The sequence below is a fragment of the Podarcis pityusensis genome, assembly GCF_964106645.2.
Source record: "Podarcis pityusensis genome assembly, chromosome: 6".
NCBI classification, from domain to species: Eukaryota; Metazoa; Chordata; class Lepidosauria; order Squamata; family Lacertidae; genus Podarcis; species Podarcis pityusensis.
The window spans coordinates 57,679,894-57,700,257 of record NC_138030.1 but is presented as its reverse complement, the minus strand read 5'-3'; the positions used below and the strand labels follow the sequence as shown (position 1 = coordinate 57,700,257).

At 42.6% G+C, this 20,364-nt stretch overlaps 1 protein-coding gene across 2 annotated transcripts in view; it reads right to left on the bottom strand.

Annotated features, from left to right (window-relative positions):
* The window catches only part of ACOT11 (acyl-CoA thioesterase 11), a 63,975-nt gene that overhangs the window by 4,721 nt on the left and 38,890 nt on the right, over positions 1–20,364 (bottom strand). For both annotated transcript variants that reach the window (XM_081010669.1, XM_081010670.1), the window contains 8 exons: positions 18,858–18,918; positions 14,091–14,192; positions 12,022–12,184; positions 10,715–10,871; positions 9,348–9,467; positions 8,760–8,904; positions 7,929–7,984; positions 1,695–1,761 (listed from right to left, as the gene is read on the bottom strand). In XM_081010669.1, the coding sequence (XP_080866795.1) occupies positions 1,695–1,761; positions 7,929–7,984; positions 8,760–8,904; positions 9,348–9,467; positions 10,715–10,871; positions 12,022–12,184; positions 14,091–14,192; positions 18,858–18,918 (871 nt within the window). The remainder of the gene's footprint in view (positions 1–1,694; positions 1,762–7,928; positions 7,985–8,759; positions 8,905–9,347; positions 9,468–10,714; positions 10,872–12,021; positions 12,185–14,090; positions 14,193–18,857; positions 18,919–20,364) is intronic.

Genomic DNA, 20,364 nt, shown 5'->3' with positions numbered 1-20,364 from the left:
TTGATAACGAAATACATCTTAGCAACTCTCTCCACTGTTCTTAAACTTATTCACTGGCTCCTAGTTGGTTTCCAGGCCTAATTCACTGCTGGTTTTAACTTTTAAAGCTTATTTGGCAGTCTTGCACAACAAACCTGTTTCTCCCAAATTGGGACTGTTTTTGAGACAAGGCTAGTGATGGAAAAATAATGTAATGTCCTGTAATGTCCTCACAAACAAATCAGAATGAATACTGAACTGAATAAATAGCTGTCTTTGCCTAACCACCACCCAAACTTTGTTGAGCATTCATCGTAATTTGTTTTGAGCAGTCATCTTGAAGTGACTTAGGGTAAGGACATTCTAAATAATAGTCCGTCTCCTTAAACACCTAGACAGATTTTCAATCATCACCAGAAGCTCTGCTTTGAGTGCCACCACCTTTGGAAGCAAGCTAGGAGGAATAAGCTGAAGGCCTTCCATCAGTGGTATGGAATTTCTTCCCAGCAAGGCCCAAAATAGCCTTCTGAAGGTATTAAGAAGTTTATGAAAGCCTTTGGGGTGGGGGGAGAGAAAGAGTGTTTACATGGAATGTGATGATATTTTCTTGCGTTTATTCTGTTTTACTTTTCTCTTGCATCAGCTGCCTAAGAGACCTGCTGTCAGACTGAAGGAGGTATAAGTAAATATTTTAAGCAAACAAAAAGTAAACCATGGGTTTAACAAATCAAATGCTCTAACTTTAATCACCAGCCAAGGTTTCAGTGGGTTTTGTCCTGATTGCATAGCAACAGACACATGTCCGCTTCTAAATATCTAATTTCCCAAGGTACAGGCAAAATGTCATGTCTGGCTGAAAAGCCAATATAGAAGCTACCTGGAGGCCAGCTTGCATTCTGAGACAACAGCATGGTGTCTCCTTCCTGGAGAAAATGGCTACTAGTTGAGAGGGCTATGTTACCTCCAATATCAGAGGCAGTATGACTCTGAATGCCGTTTCCAATGACTCACAAGTGAGGACGATGCTACTGCACTCACATCCTGCTTTTGGGCTTCCCCCAAACTCCTGCTTAGCCACAGGATGCTGAACTAGATGGGCTACTGGCTTGATCCAGCAGGGCTCTCCTACTGTTCTAAACCAACACACAAAGCTTTCTAACTTTATCTTTGCTCATGAGTAGCATTTCTCGTTCCCTCCCACAAGAGAGTCCTTATTCCTTAAGACATCTGAGGCACAAACAAGTTCCATGGCAGGTACGGTTAAGTTTTTGGGGCCTGAGGGCGGCAGTCCCCCTTGGTCAACCTGCTCAGGGAAGTATGCAGATGACGAGTATGTCCAAAAATGGGCACCTCCCATTGGCACACCCACACTTGTATACAGATGGGACACACAACACACACCCCAAGCTGATTTGTGCAGATCAACTGATGGGGGAAGGGGTTATTGTCCACTCTCCACCCATCAAATGAACTTTCTGATAACTAAGGATTTTTGATTTTGGCTACGCCCATGGGTGGGCGTAGAAACTAGTCTACTGTACAAAGGTAAAATTCACATTTGTTGCGCTGTGCACTTCTGCTTTTGGCACCACCCACGACTGGCATGTGGCCCCTGGAAGGCTGCTCCACGAGGAATGTGGCCCTCCTGCTTTGGAGGAGTCTAAAGGCCCCCTGAGATGCAGATGTTAGCAACTTGCGGAGCAAGTTTATTTTACCTTATTGCTTTGATCCCAAGGCACAGACAAAGGTACTTCTGTATGCTTGCAGGAAAAGACGTATTTTCTGCAGAAAGGAAAAGAATGCATTGGTTACGCTGAATGTTGACTGTCAACAAAAGGTAATTAAAAAACGCTCCTCATAAAATTGGCACTAGAAAGGAAATGGCAAGTATGCTTTGAACGTGACCTTCCAAAGATATTATCTAAAAGAAATAGGTTGTCTTGTTTTTACATTGTCTTGTTTTTAAGCATAGCTTTTAAATTAGCCACCAGACTGAATCCAGGTATGTGCAGAGGAAGGGAGAATAAATCTTTTGGTTCAAACAGAGACTCAGTGGGCAAGATAGCTATATGGTCATCACAGAATCATAGAAATGATTAAGGTTAAATACTCTTAGGGAAATCTGCATAGGGTACAAAGGCAGGAGTCATTCATTTTCAGCCGGATCAGACTGGCATGTTACCAGATCTGGGATCTGGGCCTTCAATTTCCACGTGTGATTAGAATCACATGAGGAAGAGCAGGAAGGGTGGCTGGCCCGCAAAGCGTCGCATGCCCACTTTTCTCTGCATACTGGGAGAGCAAACTGACTGCAGCAGGAGCCTGTTGCACTCACGGTGCCTCCCTGCATGATCAGGACTCTAAATTGCACAGGAAGCCTCCACAGGTGCAGCAAGTTCCTGCACCTGGAGGACAGCAAGGGCAGGCACAGGGACACACAGAGGAGTTCACCCCCACTTTTCTCATCATATGAAGAGGAGAATACCTGAATGCCAGTTTAATCGAGGCACTCTAGAGCAAGCTAGTTACACAAGATAGTGGTGTTAACATCTCTGTCTTTTTGTACACAGAGTATTATTCCCAAATGGGCTGGTGGCTGTTAAAGAAAGTAAAGCAAAACTGAGATAGCCGGGATGAGGGTTTGAGTAGAAAGTGGGTGGTCACAAACAGCCAATCAAGGAGGGGAGGTCTTCCTCTTCAGAAACCTTCCCTTTTCTAATTATTCTCTCTCTCCCTCTCTCTCTCTCTCTCTCTCTCTCCCTCTCTCCACACACACAAAATTTATTGGTTTTTGCACATGTTTTCCAAACATAACATCCCATCTTCTACAATATAACAAACCTTTGGCTATCACAGCCTAGGACTTCCGTCAACCTCAACTAATGGTTTTCTAACTTTCTTTCTGATTTTGCATTTTATTTTAATAGTTATTGCTATAAAATCCAAATCCTAAATAAACTCCTTAGTCCTTTTTTGCAATAATTCATATAGTTCTCCTTACAAAACTTCTTGCAACCCTACAAGCGATGTCAATTGATTACAATTGTCTTTCAAATATATCATAAATTTCTTCCAATCTTTCAGGAAAGTCTGGTCTTGCTAGTTCCAAATTTTCCCAATTAATTTTGCCCACTCGGCATAGACCATCAGTTTCATCTGCCATTCTTTTGTTAGTAGTTCTTATTGCTTCCATCACTGTGCTAATAGTATTCTTGCTGCAGCAAGAATCCTTTTCCTAATTATTCTCAGACACGTCAAAAGGGAACAAATCAAAGACTGGTAAATACTCCCCAGCTGAGAGCAAGTATGAGATTATAGATGTATTAGGGAACACTGTGCTAGTTTGTGGGATACCTTTTATTTCTTGTGTGGGGCACATTGTGTATTCAAGGTATAGTTTTGGGTTTGTTTTTCAGTTAAGTGAATTCCTTTGCTTGCAATCATTTTTGGCAAAATCTGTCTTGGTTCATTCTGGCCTTTTGCTGGTGCTAGGGAGTGAAGGCAGGCAAACACCTGGAGAAAATCACATTCAGGTTCGCTCTAACACACCACAATCACATCTATTGACTTCTTTCATATGTGGATCAAGAGGCCCACTTGCGAATAACTACTTATGCAACTTCCTGCCACATCCCCCAACACAGAGTGCCCTAGATTCCTTTTCCCTAGTTGCAGGGTTAAAGTCAGAAGTATCACCTAATTGCACTAAAATAAAACCTTGCACAGGATACAGCATCTCTCAAATTTAGACACTGCTATTAAATTTGGGTCTATTTTCAGAGAGGATTTCTGCACACAGGTGAAATGTAATGGGATTTAATGTAGGGGCTTGAGGAAATGGAAACTGGTTAGTATGGTGTGCGTGACTCAGCTTCGTAGAGTGCATTTCTGCTATAGAACCAGCAGTAGCCTTGGACTCAAGTGACAGAAAAATTGCTTAGTGCTAACAGCAGGGCACTGACAGTCACAAGATGCTCTTGTTCTTTGCTCAACTGTATCACTCCCATACAATCTCATTATCAGGACCTAAGATAAGGAAATGAGAAGGAGGAGAGATCTGACTGATAACAACTGATCTATGACCTTCAAGGTGACAGAGCCATGGTAAAGTGGTCCAAAGTACCCAATAATAAGAGGTCTCGCCTTGGCAAGCCATATGACTTAGAGACATTTTAAACTTCTTAGGAAGAGGAGATCAGACAGAACAAAGTCCACAGGTTTTGTGGAACAAGGAGATTCAGGTACATACACAAAATGCACACTTGCACATCAGTTCTCAAGAAAAGGAATTTGCTCATATTCCTTTCTCCCCCATATTAAAAGGCATCCATGGAGTCCCAACATCATAAACAGAACATTTGGTCAGATAATATATAGTAAGTTACAGACATTACTATTTAGATTGCAAGCCTTCAGTTACAGCTCTATTCTGTGTTTCATATCAAATAATGCTGTGTGTGTGTGTGTGTGTGTGTGTGTGTGTGTGTGTGTGTTTAGGAGTTTAAAAATAAATAAATACTTTTAATAAATTCCCTGGATTTGCAGCTTGCAAGACCAGCCCTAACACAAGATGAAGTAAAATCATGATCTTGGGACAACAAATCTAAACAACCCCTTTTAAATCACTTAAGAGACAGGATGGGGAACCTGTGGCTCTCTGTATGCTGTTGGACTCCAGTTCCCCTCACCCCAGTCAGTGGGGCCAACCAGCATGGATGATGGGAGTTGTAGTCCAGCAGCATTTGGAGGGCTACAGGTTCTCCTCCCTGACTGAGGGCACCTCAATTCAGCATGCACCAACCTGATCCTCCTGCAGCAGTACTGAAAAGAGAGGGAAATGGTACCTCCAAGCTGAAGTATGTTTGCAGTCTCTCTCTCTCTCACACACACATGCAAACAGAGCAGATGTTTTAAGAGTAATGGAAGCACAATCTAAAAGCTGTTTGTAGTGGCAGAGACCATTTCTCCCGAATATGCTTTATGCTATATAACTGAAGCACCTTCCCTTCCACTCAGACACCATAGCTAGGTGGCCAGGCTGATGTCATGCATTGGTGTGGGCCAAAACTTTGCTTAACAACCCACCAGTTGCAAGATAGTGTTATGGTAAGCCTCGACCAGGGTAAGGTGGCAGTGGAAGGGAGGCATACATGTGCTTACACTCCTGGGAGGGTGAAAGTTGCACAAGTGCCTTATTGAGCTTCTATGGCTTCCAAATATATTGTAATCACAGCAAAACAGGCCCCCGTGTGGTTTTCAAGTGTACTACAAATGCTTTCCCCAGAAGAAGGCTCTCTGTGGGTAAAAGAAATATCGCACGTGAAGCATCCCCGTAACAGAAATCAGGACTTATTCCACTTTCTCTGTATCCACCACAGACGACACAAGGAGGCTCTCAAAGTGACAGCCTGGTCATTGCCTTGATGGTGAGGATTACACATGCACTTCTGAACCCCTACTAGCAGGCGGCAGGCAGGTCTGAGGTGAGGTGTGGGGCTTCTGTGGTCTCTCTGTATGTGCTCTGTCTAGAATGAACTTTAGGTCAAAGAACAGATTGCAGGAGAGTTCTGTGTGGCAGGATATTGAGAGCTAAGCTGCCGGCAAGGACGCAGAAGCCACAGGCCTCCGTCTCTACACCAGTACACAGAAACATAGGAAGCTGCCTTAGAGAGAGTCAGACCAATGGTCTATCCAGCTCAGTATTGTTTATACCAAATGGCAGCAAGTCATCCAGGATTTTAGGCAGGGAACCCTTCCCAGCACAAAGAAGCTGCAGAACTGAATGTGGTACCTTCTGCATGTAAAATAGATTCTTTACTATTAAGCTACAGCGCCCCCCCCCCCATGAAAAATTAGTTCTTAGTTCCTTGACTTGTGGGGGTTTTTTTCACACAAGGGTGGAGGGCAACACAAACTTTATTTTAATATTGTTTTCAAATTAAGGTGTTTTTTTTGCAATGTACAGTGCATCTTTGAGTTGAGCATCTCAGGTATGCATACGCAGAAAGTTTTATTAGCTTTTAAAAAAATAAAATTCCCCTAATAAAGATTTTAGAAAAGCTTTAGAAGAGTAAAGGTTACTCTTGTGAAAAATTGTGACCTGTCCTACACCCCAAGGTCCCAGGGCAGCTAAAGTAAAATGGTAAAAACAATTTAAAACAACTTGCAATCACAGAAATAAGGCAGGTCCTAAAAAAGATGGGCCAGAGAAACAAAGCGAGACAGGCAGACACCAGAGACCACAGCTACTCACCAGTTACCTCGTGAAGTTGTGGCATATTTAAACCTGAGGTTATCCTGAACTGACTCTTCTCCCCACCACAGAAGTGTATTTCATTCTAAGTAGGCTTTGCAGTAAACGACACTGCTGCTCAGCCAAGCATTTTGTATATCCCCCCAATGATTAGGATAAATAAAGTTACCCTGTAGATTATTTGACTGCTCTGCCTGCTACACTCTCCTGATAGGATGATGTAGCTGCGGTTCACTAGCAGGCACAGGAGAATGACAGAGACAAATGGCCAAGCCACCGAGATGCCGGAAAAGAGGGGACTCCTGAGCAAGGAAGGTGCCACGAACCCCTAAGTCAGAGCATTCTAAGCACTGCTCATGATGCTCTGGCAGCCTGCCTTCTTCTTCCCTGCCTTCTTTCGCTGCTCTCAAGAGAACGCATTGATCTGGCATTAATGCTCCGAGAACTGTGGCCTTAAGGATAATGCATGCGGTCTCAGTCTGTGTTCTGCAATAAATTATGAATTAGAGACAACCAAAGAACAAGGCTATAAATACGCTATGAGGTTTTAGTGACATAACAGGAGGCAAACTGGAAGGGGCTCTGATGTCACCGCAAGGCAAAACTAGAATCAGAATGAAAACACAGAGCTGGACGAGGGTTTATTTTATAAATAGGACTGACTGTAGAAGAAAGGAACAGACTGAGGATGGGGGGGAAACATTTCTCTGAGCTTTGCTGGTCACTTTTTCCAGCTTTCCCTTTCTTCCACGAAAACTTACACTTTCGTTTCTACCAAGCTTTTACCTTTCTGACAAATTTTGCTACTAGAACACAGTGGGCCGGATATAGCCAGTGAATTTCTTGGTATTGCCTTTCCTTCCCTGCATTTTCAGCAAACATATTTTGCATCAAATTTAGTAATCAGCACAGAATACAGATTCTGAAGGATCTTAACACTTGCAAAAAAAATTAAAAAGCTAATTTGTATCCTCCTTCATTGTGGAAACAGGCTTGCGATCAAACCAAAAGTGCCCATAAAAAACTCCAGCGCTGAAGAAATGGAGTCCGTGTGCCTTGCCTCATTTCCAGTTCAACCTTAGAATGTGAAGTAATTACAAAAAAAGATGTGTGTGTCTGAGCATGTGCAAAGTATGTGTCCCTTCCTAGGAAGGAAATAGGAGAGAAACCCAGGCATGCTGTTCTGAATGCACATAAGAGATTTCACCAGTGAGATCTAAAAGTTGTCAGTTACTGACATCATCAGAATGAGTCAAAAGACAGAGCTTAAAAAATATATATAAAAAAAAAAAGACAGAGCTTAACTCTTCTGTGAATAAATAAAAACAGCACATGTTTTTTGGAAACGGCCTAGTTAAAATCAATTTGGATAAATTCACAAGAAACACCTCGCCCTCACTCCTACCTCCTTCCCCTCAAAATAATCCCCATTTGGTAGCTACTGCCTCTGCTGTTTTCAAGAACGCCACCATGGGCACTTTGCTGAGCCACAGAGAATAGCAGAAACTCTACCTGTGGATCAAATCCAGGGGCCCCATGTGCAGGAAGACCTGCTTATACGTAATTGTTTCAGTCTACAACATATGAATACAATTCTACTGCAGGAATGTACAATGAGGGAGGAGAAATCACATATGGTCCTAGTTAGGGAGAGAGCGATGCAAGGAAGTTGCCAGAATAATACTTTTTCACTTACCTGTCCAGTCTGATTTTTTTCCTAGCGCTAGCTTCTTTGAATCGTCTTTCTCCATCCTGTTAAAGGGAAATAAAATGGATGGATGACATTTGGAAGACATATGAAGCATGCATAGGAACAAACAAAGCGAGGCTTTAAACTAAATAGATGGGCCAGATGTTAAGAGTTTAACTCAAAGGAGTTTAGGTTGCCCGGCTTTTCCTGCAGTAAAAAATTATGGGCCAGAAAAGACCATCACAAAGGCTGGATCCACGGACAAATAGTATCAACACCGTGAACTGGTATCTGCAAAAAAAGTTGCAGCACAGAATGCTCCAGTCAGTTAATTAGACTTTTTAAAGGTCTCTTCCCCGCACCCTGGTGTATTCTAAAAAGTTGCCTTTATATATATTTTTTGCAAACCTTGGGGTTCCCTCTCAATATTTCCCTCTTCTGTGTGAGGTGCGTCATTTTGACTACACAAGCAGTGGTACCAATGCCTGAACATAAGATATAGAAGGAATGATATGCTCCCCGCCCCCATGTATAAAGGCAGCAACCATTTTGCGTGCGTCCAATTGACGTGTGACCACCGACCATCTGGCCTTGAATGGCTCTATATAAATAATACTAATAATAAATGGTGGTCCTCATGCTATTGCACACCTTCCTTAAGAGATTTATTCTTACTTCTAAGCTGACACAAAACAAATTTTTGCTGTTTCCCCAAGGAGAAAGCTGGCTTTGCATGGCTAACATGCTACAGTGTGCAGCTGAGTGAGTTCATGCAGGGTTACCAAATTTGATTCAGGACCACAATCCATCACTTTCAAAGGCATTGCTGCTTCTTACCCCAGGCTCTGGTTTCAGCCTTGGAAGTGTGCGTGGCTGACCCTCATCATTCAAGACCACAAAGGTCATGAAGGCACTGTTGATGTGTCTTCGGCTGACTTCCATTTCATGTCGATAAGCCTCTACACACACCCCAACCTCCATGCTGAAATTAAGAAGAAGACATTTTTTTTTAGCTGGCACACATCAAAGTATATGTAGAACTGTGACAAGTAGGAACAGATTCCATTTTTTATTTAAAGGGCCTTTTTGTTAACTCCGCTTCTTTTGGACTTGTGAATTTATCCAAATTGATTTTAAATAGGCAGTTTCCCCCCCCCCCCCAAAGTGCTGTTTTTATTTATTCACAGATGAGTTAAGCTCTGTCTTTGGATTCATTTGGATGATGTCAGTAACTGACAACTTTTAGATCTCATTGGTGAAATTGCTTATGTGCTACATGGGGAGGGGGGGGAATAAAAGAAAATAAAACACCAAAAGCTTCAATCTGTCATCTTCCTGTTCAATGACTTTGCATTTGTTCTGGTAGATCATAAAATGGTCTAATTTATACAAGTGAAGTACTGTAAGTTTTCTGAAAGGCAATACCTGTTCTTGAATGCATTGTTGACAATGGCCTTGAACAGGAGGCGGTCCCCAACCTGAGATGGTCCCCTGAAATGGAACATTTCGATCGTCTTCAGGGTGGGGTGAGCGTGGCACAATCGGCTAGGGAAGAGAGAGTATATTATGAGCACTGAAAAATCGAAACCAGTATTCTTCTGCAGGACAAAATATCCAAATACTACTTCCAACTAATAATGGGTAAGATGTACTCTCACACAAGAGATATTATCAGTTCTCCATTCACAAAACAACACATTTTTACCATGACACAGCGAGAGTCAGACCTAGGCTATCCAGCAAAGGTCAAGCCCACACCACACTTTTAGGGGTCCCACTAAAAATGGATCAAAATAATATTGATTTGATCTTGAATGAAAATTACAATCAGGCTTTCTCAGTTTTAGAAGATAATTTGCAAGGGACCCCAAGATTTCATCTGCCTAGGAGTCTCCACAGGGTTTAATCCAGCACTGCTTGAGGGGGACTGTTTTCTTTTAGCCTATCTGAACCAGTGGAACTTGTTTCAATGAGGAATCTCCGTCTTGTGGGACAGCAGTTAAAATAAGTCCTGCTTTGCTTCTGCAGTACCAGAGAAAGATATGGGATGGCATTCTGCTACGTTTTACGCAGAACAGACCTGCTGAAATGAATGAACATGACTAAGTTAGGTTCATTAATGTCAACGGGTCTTCTCTCAGTAAAACTTAGTTAAATACCACCCAGGATGTCTAAACCATTAGGATGCCTCGTCCATTCCCTTTGAAACCAGGATGTTGCTGTAAGTGGCTATAATGTGCGTTATGGTGCTGCGCAGGCCTAGTCAAGTTCTATGGAAAGGAGCTAAACCTTTGCCAATGGGCAAGGGCTGGAGCTCAGGTGCAGAGCAATTGTCTGCATCCAGAAGGTCCCAGGTACAACCCCTGCATTGCCAGGTAAGACTGGGAGATGCCCATTCTGAAACCTTGGGGGGATGCTGCCAGTCAGTGTAGTGACAATATTGGGGTAGAGTTGGACCAATGGTCTGACTCTGCATAAGGCAGCTTCCTATGGTCATCAAGAAACATTGCTAAATTTTGGCAAGTAGGTAACTAAATCGGTGTTAGAGAGCAATGCTTTCAGTGATTCCTGAAGGACAGTTTTACAACTATGGAAGTAATAACACCTCTGTTATTAGCAGATGATGGAACAGAAGTACTCCAATGAAAAGAGTAGACGTCATAGTGACACACTCATCTCTTCATATGGAGGCCAGTCCTAACCATGCACGAAGCAGGAGTTGCAGGGTCCAAACTTAAACAGCCAAGTAGCACCACCCTGCCTAGTTCTTCCCCCCAAACCAAGTAGACCACCTTGCCGCTATTGTGGCCACATTTTCCATCCAGGCCATGATCTGTCCTCCAAATGTGTTCCCCTGGTGGTTGGCATGTGGGGGCAGGATGAGTTCCACACTTTCCACTCTGGTCTTTTCTGCAGGTACCATCATGCCACACTCTCTGTTCTCAAACTCTGGTAAGAAAAAAAGGACACAATTTTATTAGAGAGGTGTCTGGAGAGGAACAATCTTCTCAGGGTTGAATCCCCACACCCTTTCCAATTTGCTGGGAGCCACAGTATGGCAGGGAAGTGGGCAGGAACTGCTGCAGAATTATCTGGCACACGGAGGACACAATGGTTCCTGTTTACAGCATGCAACCCCAGGAAGCCATGGATAGTCAGCATTTGTGATAAACTGGGATGTGTCTATATGAATAAACTGGTAGGAATGCAGATACCAGGAGCTAGGAAACAAGTGGCAGCCAGTGTAATACAGTGGTTAAGAGTGTTAGAAACTGGGAGACCAGGGTTCAAATCCCCATTTGGTCATGAAGCTCACTGCATCTCTGCCTAACCTAATTCACAGGGTTGTTGTAGGGATTAATTGGGATGAGGGAGAGCCACTTGAGCTCCTTGGAGAAAAAGGTGGGATATAAATGCAACCAATAAATAAAAGCAAGGACCCATGAAAGGTGAAGCCCCTAACTGACAACCACTGGCACCACTGTTGTGCCTCCTTAAACAGCATGGCATGGACAGCATATGGGCTTCAAGCCTGCAGCTGAGCACCTTCTCTGCAGCAATTGTGACCCCTTAGGGATTTAACAACAGGCCAGCAATGTGCTCTCAGTAGCTTCTTCCACTATGCCACCCATGAGGATCTCTTATGGCAAAACCTCCAAGTATCCCTATCCGCCAGGAAATACAGCTGCTGCTCTAAATGCAAGGACAACACAGAAAGCAAGGCTGACTGCCGCTGAAGATTACATCTTTAGCAAAACCCAATCACCTTCTCTCTTCTATGCGTGAGAATACCTTACATAAATATCGCTGTGGGATATGCAGATCACGTAAACACTGTAATTTGAAAAAGAAATACATCCATGTATAAGCTGTAGCTGGCTATGCAAACATGTGTTCAAAGGTACATGCTGCTTCTATATTCTGTGGTGGCCACCCCACAATTATAGGTCTTCCACGCTTTCCAGATACAGGGCTAGCTTCAACTCTCAATGTTAGTTGCTGATGGTTCCCTTTTCCTGCCTGTGAGCACACTTTGTTGTTTCCAACCCTGTGGCAGGATTGATGTACTAGACAAGTGCTGCCCGTCAGCAAAAAGTACCTGAAAGGAGCCTGGGGATTTCTGTACCGGACTGGACAGGGCTGTTAGTAACAAGGTCTTTGATGGTCTCTGTGTGGGCCAGTCGCATGCGGCGACGTTCAGCTGCAACGCTGTACTCAATCTTCTCCTCTTCGGTTTGAGGAACCAGGGGCTTTAACTTGATCTAAGTGTATTATGGAAAAACAGCATAAAATGTACCTTTCAGTAGAGAGCCTTTGCCGGTGTTAAGCATCCTGACCTGAGATTTTCCGCATTCTAAGAAAGTAGTTCAGCAATGACCTGCCATTTATTTTAAATCTAAAAGCTAAGGAAGTATTTTTCAGCGGCCTCTTCGGGCACAGACCTCACAATGTGGTTGACATAAAACCACCATAAAATAATATTTAATACAGTATGTCAATGACAGCCCCAATTTACAACAACAGTCACTCGAAAACAATTCACAGGCCACCATCACACCATTATAATTCAATAAAACAACCTTTAAACAGTTTCTGGAAAAGCAGCACTCTAAATCCTTTTAAGGAAAGGGGAACTGGAACAAGTGAGTTTTCATCGGCCCCTTTAAAAGCCTTTAGAGATGGGGCAATACACAAATCACTTTGGAGGGAGTTCTACTAGCTTTGGAAACTTGCTGAACGAAAAAGTTCAGGACATACCCGTGATTGCCCAAAGCATTACCAAGCCACATTTTACCTATTTTGATGCTGATATTCTCTGTAGTCTGCATAGTTCTAGCGTAAAACAATAAATGTGTTGTTCACTTTGACGGGAGTGTGTGCGCATGTCAAGGAAGGCCTTGCAGTTCACAACAAATGGCGCCATGGCCTTGTTTTTCAAACACCTTTGTACAGTAGGCTACATTACAGGCATGCAACAAGCTTTCTATTTTAATCGATAGAGGCAAGCAAGAGGCATTATCCACATTCTGACCAGGCAAAAGCACTCAAAGAGAATGCGGGGCAGATTCAGTGAGGTGTGCAGTCTGAGGAGAGTCCCAAAGGTCAAACAGAGGGGCCTGAGGTTTCCAGCCCCAGATTTACACCATGGTCCTGGGTGTGCTTTCGCAGAAGTCCAGCACATTCAATCCTTGCAAGTGTGCAGAGAACTGCAAGCTTCATATAACTTTCATCCACTGCACAATCAGCCAAAGTTCTGTATGCCACAAAGCCAATCACGTCGTCGTTGTTGGCAATGGAGTGCGCCTCCAAGGGTGAAGTCAAACTACTGCATTAGTAGCACCAAAGTTACCTCTCCAGGGTGCAAGCCTGAGCAGTATGTATGGAGGTCCTGGGTTGCCCAGGGGACAAGACCCTCCCCTTGGCCTCACTGATGTGGTCCAAAGGAAAGCAGAGCAATATGTTTGGCACCAGCTTGGCCGCAGGAATTGCCGGAAGGAGGAGTACAAGTCACCATGAAAGCAATCCGTATTTATATCTGTGTGCCCCAATTTGTATTAAAAACCACGCAATGCTATCCCATTTGTGTACAGTCATACCTCGTTACGTTTGGTTCAGGTTACGTCTTTTCAGGTTGCGTCCCACGGCGACCCAGAAGTAACGAAATGGGTTACTTCCGGGTTTCGCCGCTTGCGCATGCGCAGACACTCAGAATGACGTCACGCGCAGAAGCGGCGAATCATGATCCGCTCAGACGCGGGTTGCGTTCTGCTCATGTCGCAAACAGGGCTCCGGAACGGATCCCGTTCGCAACCAGAGGTACCACTGTATTGCAGAACTCTAGACCAGCTAATAAGTTATGATTGAATTAAAATATATTTTTTTTCTCCTAGTCTCAACAGTACAAATTAGACCTCAGCAGAGCTGCACCAGCAACATACTGTATAAACACACACACACACACACACACACACACACAATTTTTATAAATAGTTGTTAAGGACCATGATAACATAGCTAAAGCAATCAGCAAGTCTTTATAATTCTCTAAATGCACAGGGTAGTCTCTATAAAGCAAATCTCAAGGGGGAAAGGGGGTTGAAGGGATGGAGCAGCAATGCTCTTTTTTTCCAAATGCCTAAACTGAAGATTTTAACTCTCTGTGCCTACCTTAGCAGACGGCTTGCCTTGTGCCACAAAAGTTGCATAGGCCTTGCAGACATTCCACTGCTCCCCGTTGCACAGGTCTTCATAGCTGACCTGTACACCAACCTAGAAACAACCACCAGAGGGGAGGAGGAAAAAAATGAAGGTGAGGTGCTGAATTAAGAGTTTGGTTGCATTTAGAAAAAACCCTCCACTATTTCCATTCAGAAAAAGGAACATCTGAAACAACTGGATAATATTTCAAAAGAATGCTTTGTAGCACCTGAAGGAGTTGCACTGCATAGTAGCTCTCTGTGTTGTTCTAGTTCTTAGCTCTGGTTTGGCAAGTCATACTTCTGAATATTTAAAGGTGAACAGGCGGTGTGATTATTGCATTCTATGTACTGCTGCTCTCCTAAGCAAATGAATCACAGAAGTTTGTTCCCTGGGGCATAAAAATGAAAACCAGACATCCCCTGGATAACATTCTTCCCTTTTCCAGCAACAGAAGCCAAGTTATGGGAATCAGGGTGCTGTTTGGGTTTCGCCTGGATAGATTCTTGTACTGTGAATTACAGAAAAGCTTTTACAATTGATGGGAGCAATGAATATTCCACAAACCAGGGCCATGCATATTCTGTGCCCTGCAAAATGTGGTCTCTATATAGCTTCCAGGAATAGCTGCTTTTAAGTTTTCATTTTTACTTAAAATCCAAGTTTCTAGCCCTTATGATTATGAAGGACAATTTGATGACTTGGAAATAGTATCACAATCAGGATACCACACTGGACCAATTGCACAGAAACAGTGACAGCTCTACTTCTCTTCAGAAATATTACATTTGGGGGGGGGGGGGGCCTTACGAATTCATGTATGTTAATATTATTATTCAATAGAGTATTTAACATAATATTAACATATAACTGGTTCTGAGGACATATTCCAGGATTCACATGCACATGGAAAAATAGCCAAGAAATACAAGGCTTTGCTATAGGAATGTGACACCATTCTGGCACACAAATCTTGCCAACATGCTTCAAAAGCTCAGCAACTCACAAGTAAAATAGTACTTCAGCTGTAGCATGATCACTGTGCCCAGCAAGTGGATTTTGTGCTCTCCTGCAAAACTCCCATTTTACTCTACATGTTGCTTGACATGGAGGATGTTCGTCTGCACGGACTGGTGCAGATTCACATGAACCTGCCCAAAAGCTGAGATAGTCTTTGGAGACCCTTTTCTAGAAGCTCCTACCATGAGTAGTGAGCCATAACCAGAGACAAAGCTGCTTCTGCGATTGTACCTCATTCTGCAACTCCCTCCTAAGAGACATCTACCTGGCTCCGTATTTGCAGTCTTTTATTAAGCACCTGTTGGAGTCTGTTCTGTTCACTCAAGCTTTCGGTGGTGGTTAAATTGTATCATTTAAGTCCTCATTGTGGCTGGTATTGTCCCTGCTTGTGGTTTTATTAGCTGCTGCTCTGAGCCTATATGCGCTTTTTAAATTTTCTCATGTGGTTCGTATTGCTTTTGTTTCATACATTATTGGTATTGCAATTGTTTTTATGGTTATTGCTTTATAGATCATGTAAGTGCCCTGAATTTGATTTGATTTTTGCCAGATATGTGGGGCATGTTTAAAAAAATGAAATGAAATGAAATAGGCTGCCACCTATCCACTGCACTACAGTGAATTTCAACACATTGACAGGGCATAGGAAGCTGGAAATAAACCTGAAACCAAGATTTACTTCTGCAGGAAGACACAGAAAACAGCCTTTCCCTTATGTAGTATTCACTCCAAATAGTTGAATGTTATTTCTGTGTCATGCATTATTCCTATAGGACTCCTCATCCCTAGCCCTCTCTGTTTTCCTTTAAACTAACCAACCCCCTTCTTTTGCCCAAAATATTTCAAGCTCGACAAAGAAAACAATGTTTAGTATTCCCATAACAAAGCTTGCACTTTTTCATTTACCCTCCACCACCTATCCTCATCTTCTACAAGTGGTTGTGACCATCCTTTGATATATTAAATAACTTAGGAAAACAGATAACAACTTTTTATGAGATATATTGGTACAGTGTTATCTTGGAAGTTGAACGGAATCCGTACCAGAAGTCCTTTCGACTTCCAAAACGGTTCAGAAACCAAGGCGCGGCTTCTGATTGGCTGCAGGAAGCTCCTGCAACCAATCGGAAGCCATGGAAGTCGCAAGGGATGTTCAGGGTCCAAAGAACGTTTGCAAACTGGAACAATTACGGCATTCGGGACCCAAAACGTTCATCTTGCAAGTCGTTCAAGATCCAAGGTATGACTGTGTGTGTGTGTATGTGTGTGTGTGTGTGTATATATATATATATATATATATATATATATAAACCCAGCAACTCATCTTCAATTCAAATTAACTCAATAACTGCATGTTTGCATTATCTTTTTGGAGAACAAAATTTGAGCGCATGGTACTGGCAACTGTAGGGCGAGATCCTAGCCTTCTCAGAAGTAAGTCCCACTGAATGCAGCTTCCGGGTTAGCGCCTCCGGCAATGGCGGATTTCCTCTGATCGGGAGGAATCCGCTTCGTGAGAATTAGGGTATGGACCGCCGCGGCGAGGCGGAGACCCATCAAAAACCACAGGCGGGAGAAGCCTGTGGACGTGGGATTCGGCTGGCACCTTTTGCGCCTCCCCTACTCGCGGGGAAACCCGGTTTCGGGGACCCGGAGCAACGTGGGGTGAATGGCGCAGTGCTTCGAATCGACTGCTCTTTTCACGGAGTGAAGCCGCATTGCTGTTGCCGGAGAGCGCTGACTTTTTCCTGTGGACAATTGGATTTTAAACAACTGCCCGTGAGTAGAACGGAAAATTGGATTATGAAATTTCTTAATTTGGCACCGAAGCGGGAAGGTCTAAGTCCGCCTTCCGCTTTTGTAAAGAGATTGAAGCAAAGACATTGCAAGCTAGAGTCTGGAAAGTCGTTTGTAAAGGACTAAATTTCCATCAGTTAAAATTACTAAACCCCCCTTGGAAGCAGGAGAAGAGGGGGAAAATCTTAGACTGTTTAAACCTGCAGAAGAGAGAGTAAAGAAAGATAAATTCCACCGTCTTGAACCTGGGAGCGGGGTGTCAGGACAGACGCTTTGGGGAAGTTCATTGACTGTGGATAAAACGTTTTTGACAGATAGTTAAAAAAGAGAAACATATTGATTCCAATGTTCCCTTTTGCACTTAAAAGGAACAAAATATCTGAAAAACGAAAGGAACTTTGTTGCTAGATCTGCTTTTAAAAAGACGGATACAAATAGAAATTGTTTCCTCTAGAGGGAACTTGTGGAACTGTTGTTAGAGTCGATCTGGGGAATTTTGCAGCTGTAGAGATTAAAGATTGTGAGACCAGACTTTGACCTTGAACAAGAATGTGCCCAGAAGAAGCTTTAGTGCTTGCTTTTTGCAAGACAAGCACTTTACTGGAACAGCTACATGAGAAGATGGATTTGATGACTGTTGCAGTTGGAAATTTTGGACAAACAGTGAATACCTATATAGAAACCACTCAGGAATTAATCCAGGAATGTGCTTTGACAGAGAAAGTGGTGAAGAAGATAAAGGAGGAGGTTGTTGCTGAACCTCAAGTAGCAGAAATGGAGAGAGCTGCGGCCTTGCAGGAACATAAGTTGTTGTTTTTGATGACTGAACCTGGAGAATGTCAGATTTGGAGAGATGGAGTACTGTTTGGTTTGGAGATGGGAAGCTGGATAGATCCAACTATGCAGGGATGTTTTGGCTTTTCGGATCTGGCTTTGGGCCAGGGGGAGTTTGGAGTTGTGGGGGCCCTTAACCTTGGAGGGAATTTGAAACATGCCTTTAAATATCTTATGGATTTCAGTGTCGACTATGGAGAATGGGCTGACTTGTTGAGAAGGGATAAAGATATTGTCAAGTTGGAGTCTCCCCGAGAGAAAGGAAGGAAATTAAGAATAAGATCAACAGAAGATAAAGTAAAGTACAGGTATAAACATGAAGAAGACCTGCGGAAGGGACATGGAAAAGACCTAAGAGCCTCGGATAGAAGGTCACCAGTTGATGGACTAGATGGATGGGATAGAAGGACTGACAAAATCCGAGACCAGGAAGAAGAGACGATGGATGAAGATTGGAAGAAAGTTTTAAAAATTCATTTAGAAAATCATTGTAAAATTAATGAGTATTAGAAAAATGTTGGAATGAAACTATTTGGCTTTAGTAGAAATGTTTAAAAGAATTATGTATAAATATGTTATGCTAAAAAGAATTAGGTATAAATAAGACTTAAGTTTTAAGCTTTAGGGTTTTTTATGGTAAGATAAGGTTAAAATAGATCAAGGTAATTTAATGACAGAATATTGTGAAAGATGGAAAGGATTTGCTGAGATAATTAATAACTAGAATACAAAAAAGGGAGGTGTGAGGAGGTCGATGAAACAAGTTAATGAAAGATAAAGATTTGGGAATATTGGACTTGTTTTTAATTTTTTTGTTTATTTTTGTTTTTTGATTTTGATGTATTGTGTGATTTGTTTTTTCTTTGACTTTTGTTTTTATTGACTTGTATTGTTTAATTTCTCTTTTTGTCTACCTTTTTTCCTTTCTTTCTCTGTAATTTTAAATTCTCAATAAATATCATTTTAAAAAAAATAATGAATGCAGCGGAGCTTGCTCTCAGGTAAGTGGGGTTAGGATTGCAACCTTAGCTGCTTATTGGGCAACAAATGTAAGTCCTCTAAGATAGCACACTGAAGCATACAAACCTCCATGCTAGAGTTAAATGCTCGGTTCACTTTTGCTTTGATGTTGACAACCTGCCCAACACTAGGGATAGGAGAGAAAAGATAAATAAGATGAGAAACATGAAAATGCAATTGGTAGAAAGCATCCTGTGGTTCTGATATGCAGGAGTTCTACCTGACTGGTGGGCCCTGCTGGACAATACTGCTGTCATGGACCATTTGTTAAGATAGCTTTCTGCTCAAATCACTCCCACCGGGTGTCTAGAAGCAACACAGTCAGATTAATTCCTGAGGCCTGTAAGTTAGGTCACCCGGACAGTTCACGGAACGGCTGAGAGGAAGCACTGGATAGGCCTAGAGATTTATGGGATGGAAATTATTTTTCCCCCTCCCCACCAGGTCCCAAGTGGAAGACTTCGTAGGCCCAGGCCTCGTGTAGTTTTCTGGTTCATCAGAAAAGGGCACATAGATAAGATTTCACCCATGGCTAAACACACATTTAAATCATATCTACCTCTCTATAAAGGAAGCGGGATGTGTCATCCCTCAAAAAATTATCTGCCTGGGTTCAGAGACGCTCAGCTTTAATATAAGCTCTCAAGCGCAATGGCAAGTCTCTCTCCCCTTTCAGTTGCTCAGTAAAAAATGAAATAAAATAAAATCCCCCAATGGTGAGAACAGAATAAGGTTAGGCAGGATAGTCACAGCCTGCCTTAAACACTTCATTTCAACACAGGACTTTCCTTAAGCTTCTCCACCAGATCAGCCCAGATATAAGATGTAGGAGTTCGTTAAGCACACCACAACATTGATATGGATAGTGAAGGATACCACCACCCTCGTGCTACAAGCCAAGTGAATCTGCTTGGCAGGAAGCCAGGCTCAAGTGCTCCCACGTGGTGTTTTGTCTAGGGGTGCTTCCAGACAGCTGTTCCTTGTGGAATCTGTGCTCTTTGTGCATGCACATTTCTGCCAATATCACTGACATTAAAAACCCAGCCCACAATTTCTCCCATTTAAATCTGCTGCAGGCAACCCACTTACAATATCCCAATGACCCATTTAGAAAACTGAGCCCCCATCTGGAAGCACCTTATGAGTAGACACAGCCTCTTTAAGGACACATCCTCTTACTGCCACCCAGTGCAATTGCTGATGAAACTCAAAGTGATGTTTTTCAGGTAGGGTCAAACAGCAGGGTAAAAACTGAATTAATAATATTTTAGAATCACACGCCATTAGCTGGAGATTAACTCTCACAGTTTAAGTGCTATATTCTGAAATGGAAGTTGTCTCAGGGTGCAGGGGTGTGTGTGTGTGTATATATATATATATATATATATATATACACACACACATACACAAGTGGAAACAATGGATTTCAAAAGCGAACTGCCTTCATACTGGCCTTAACACCCAAAAGGTATACTATTACAATAAAGACAGATCCCAAGCAAAGATTCACCCACTAACCTAGTTTCTTTCACACAAACCCTTCATTTCATTGACTAAACTCTCAGAAATTATA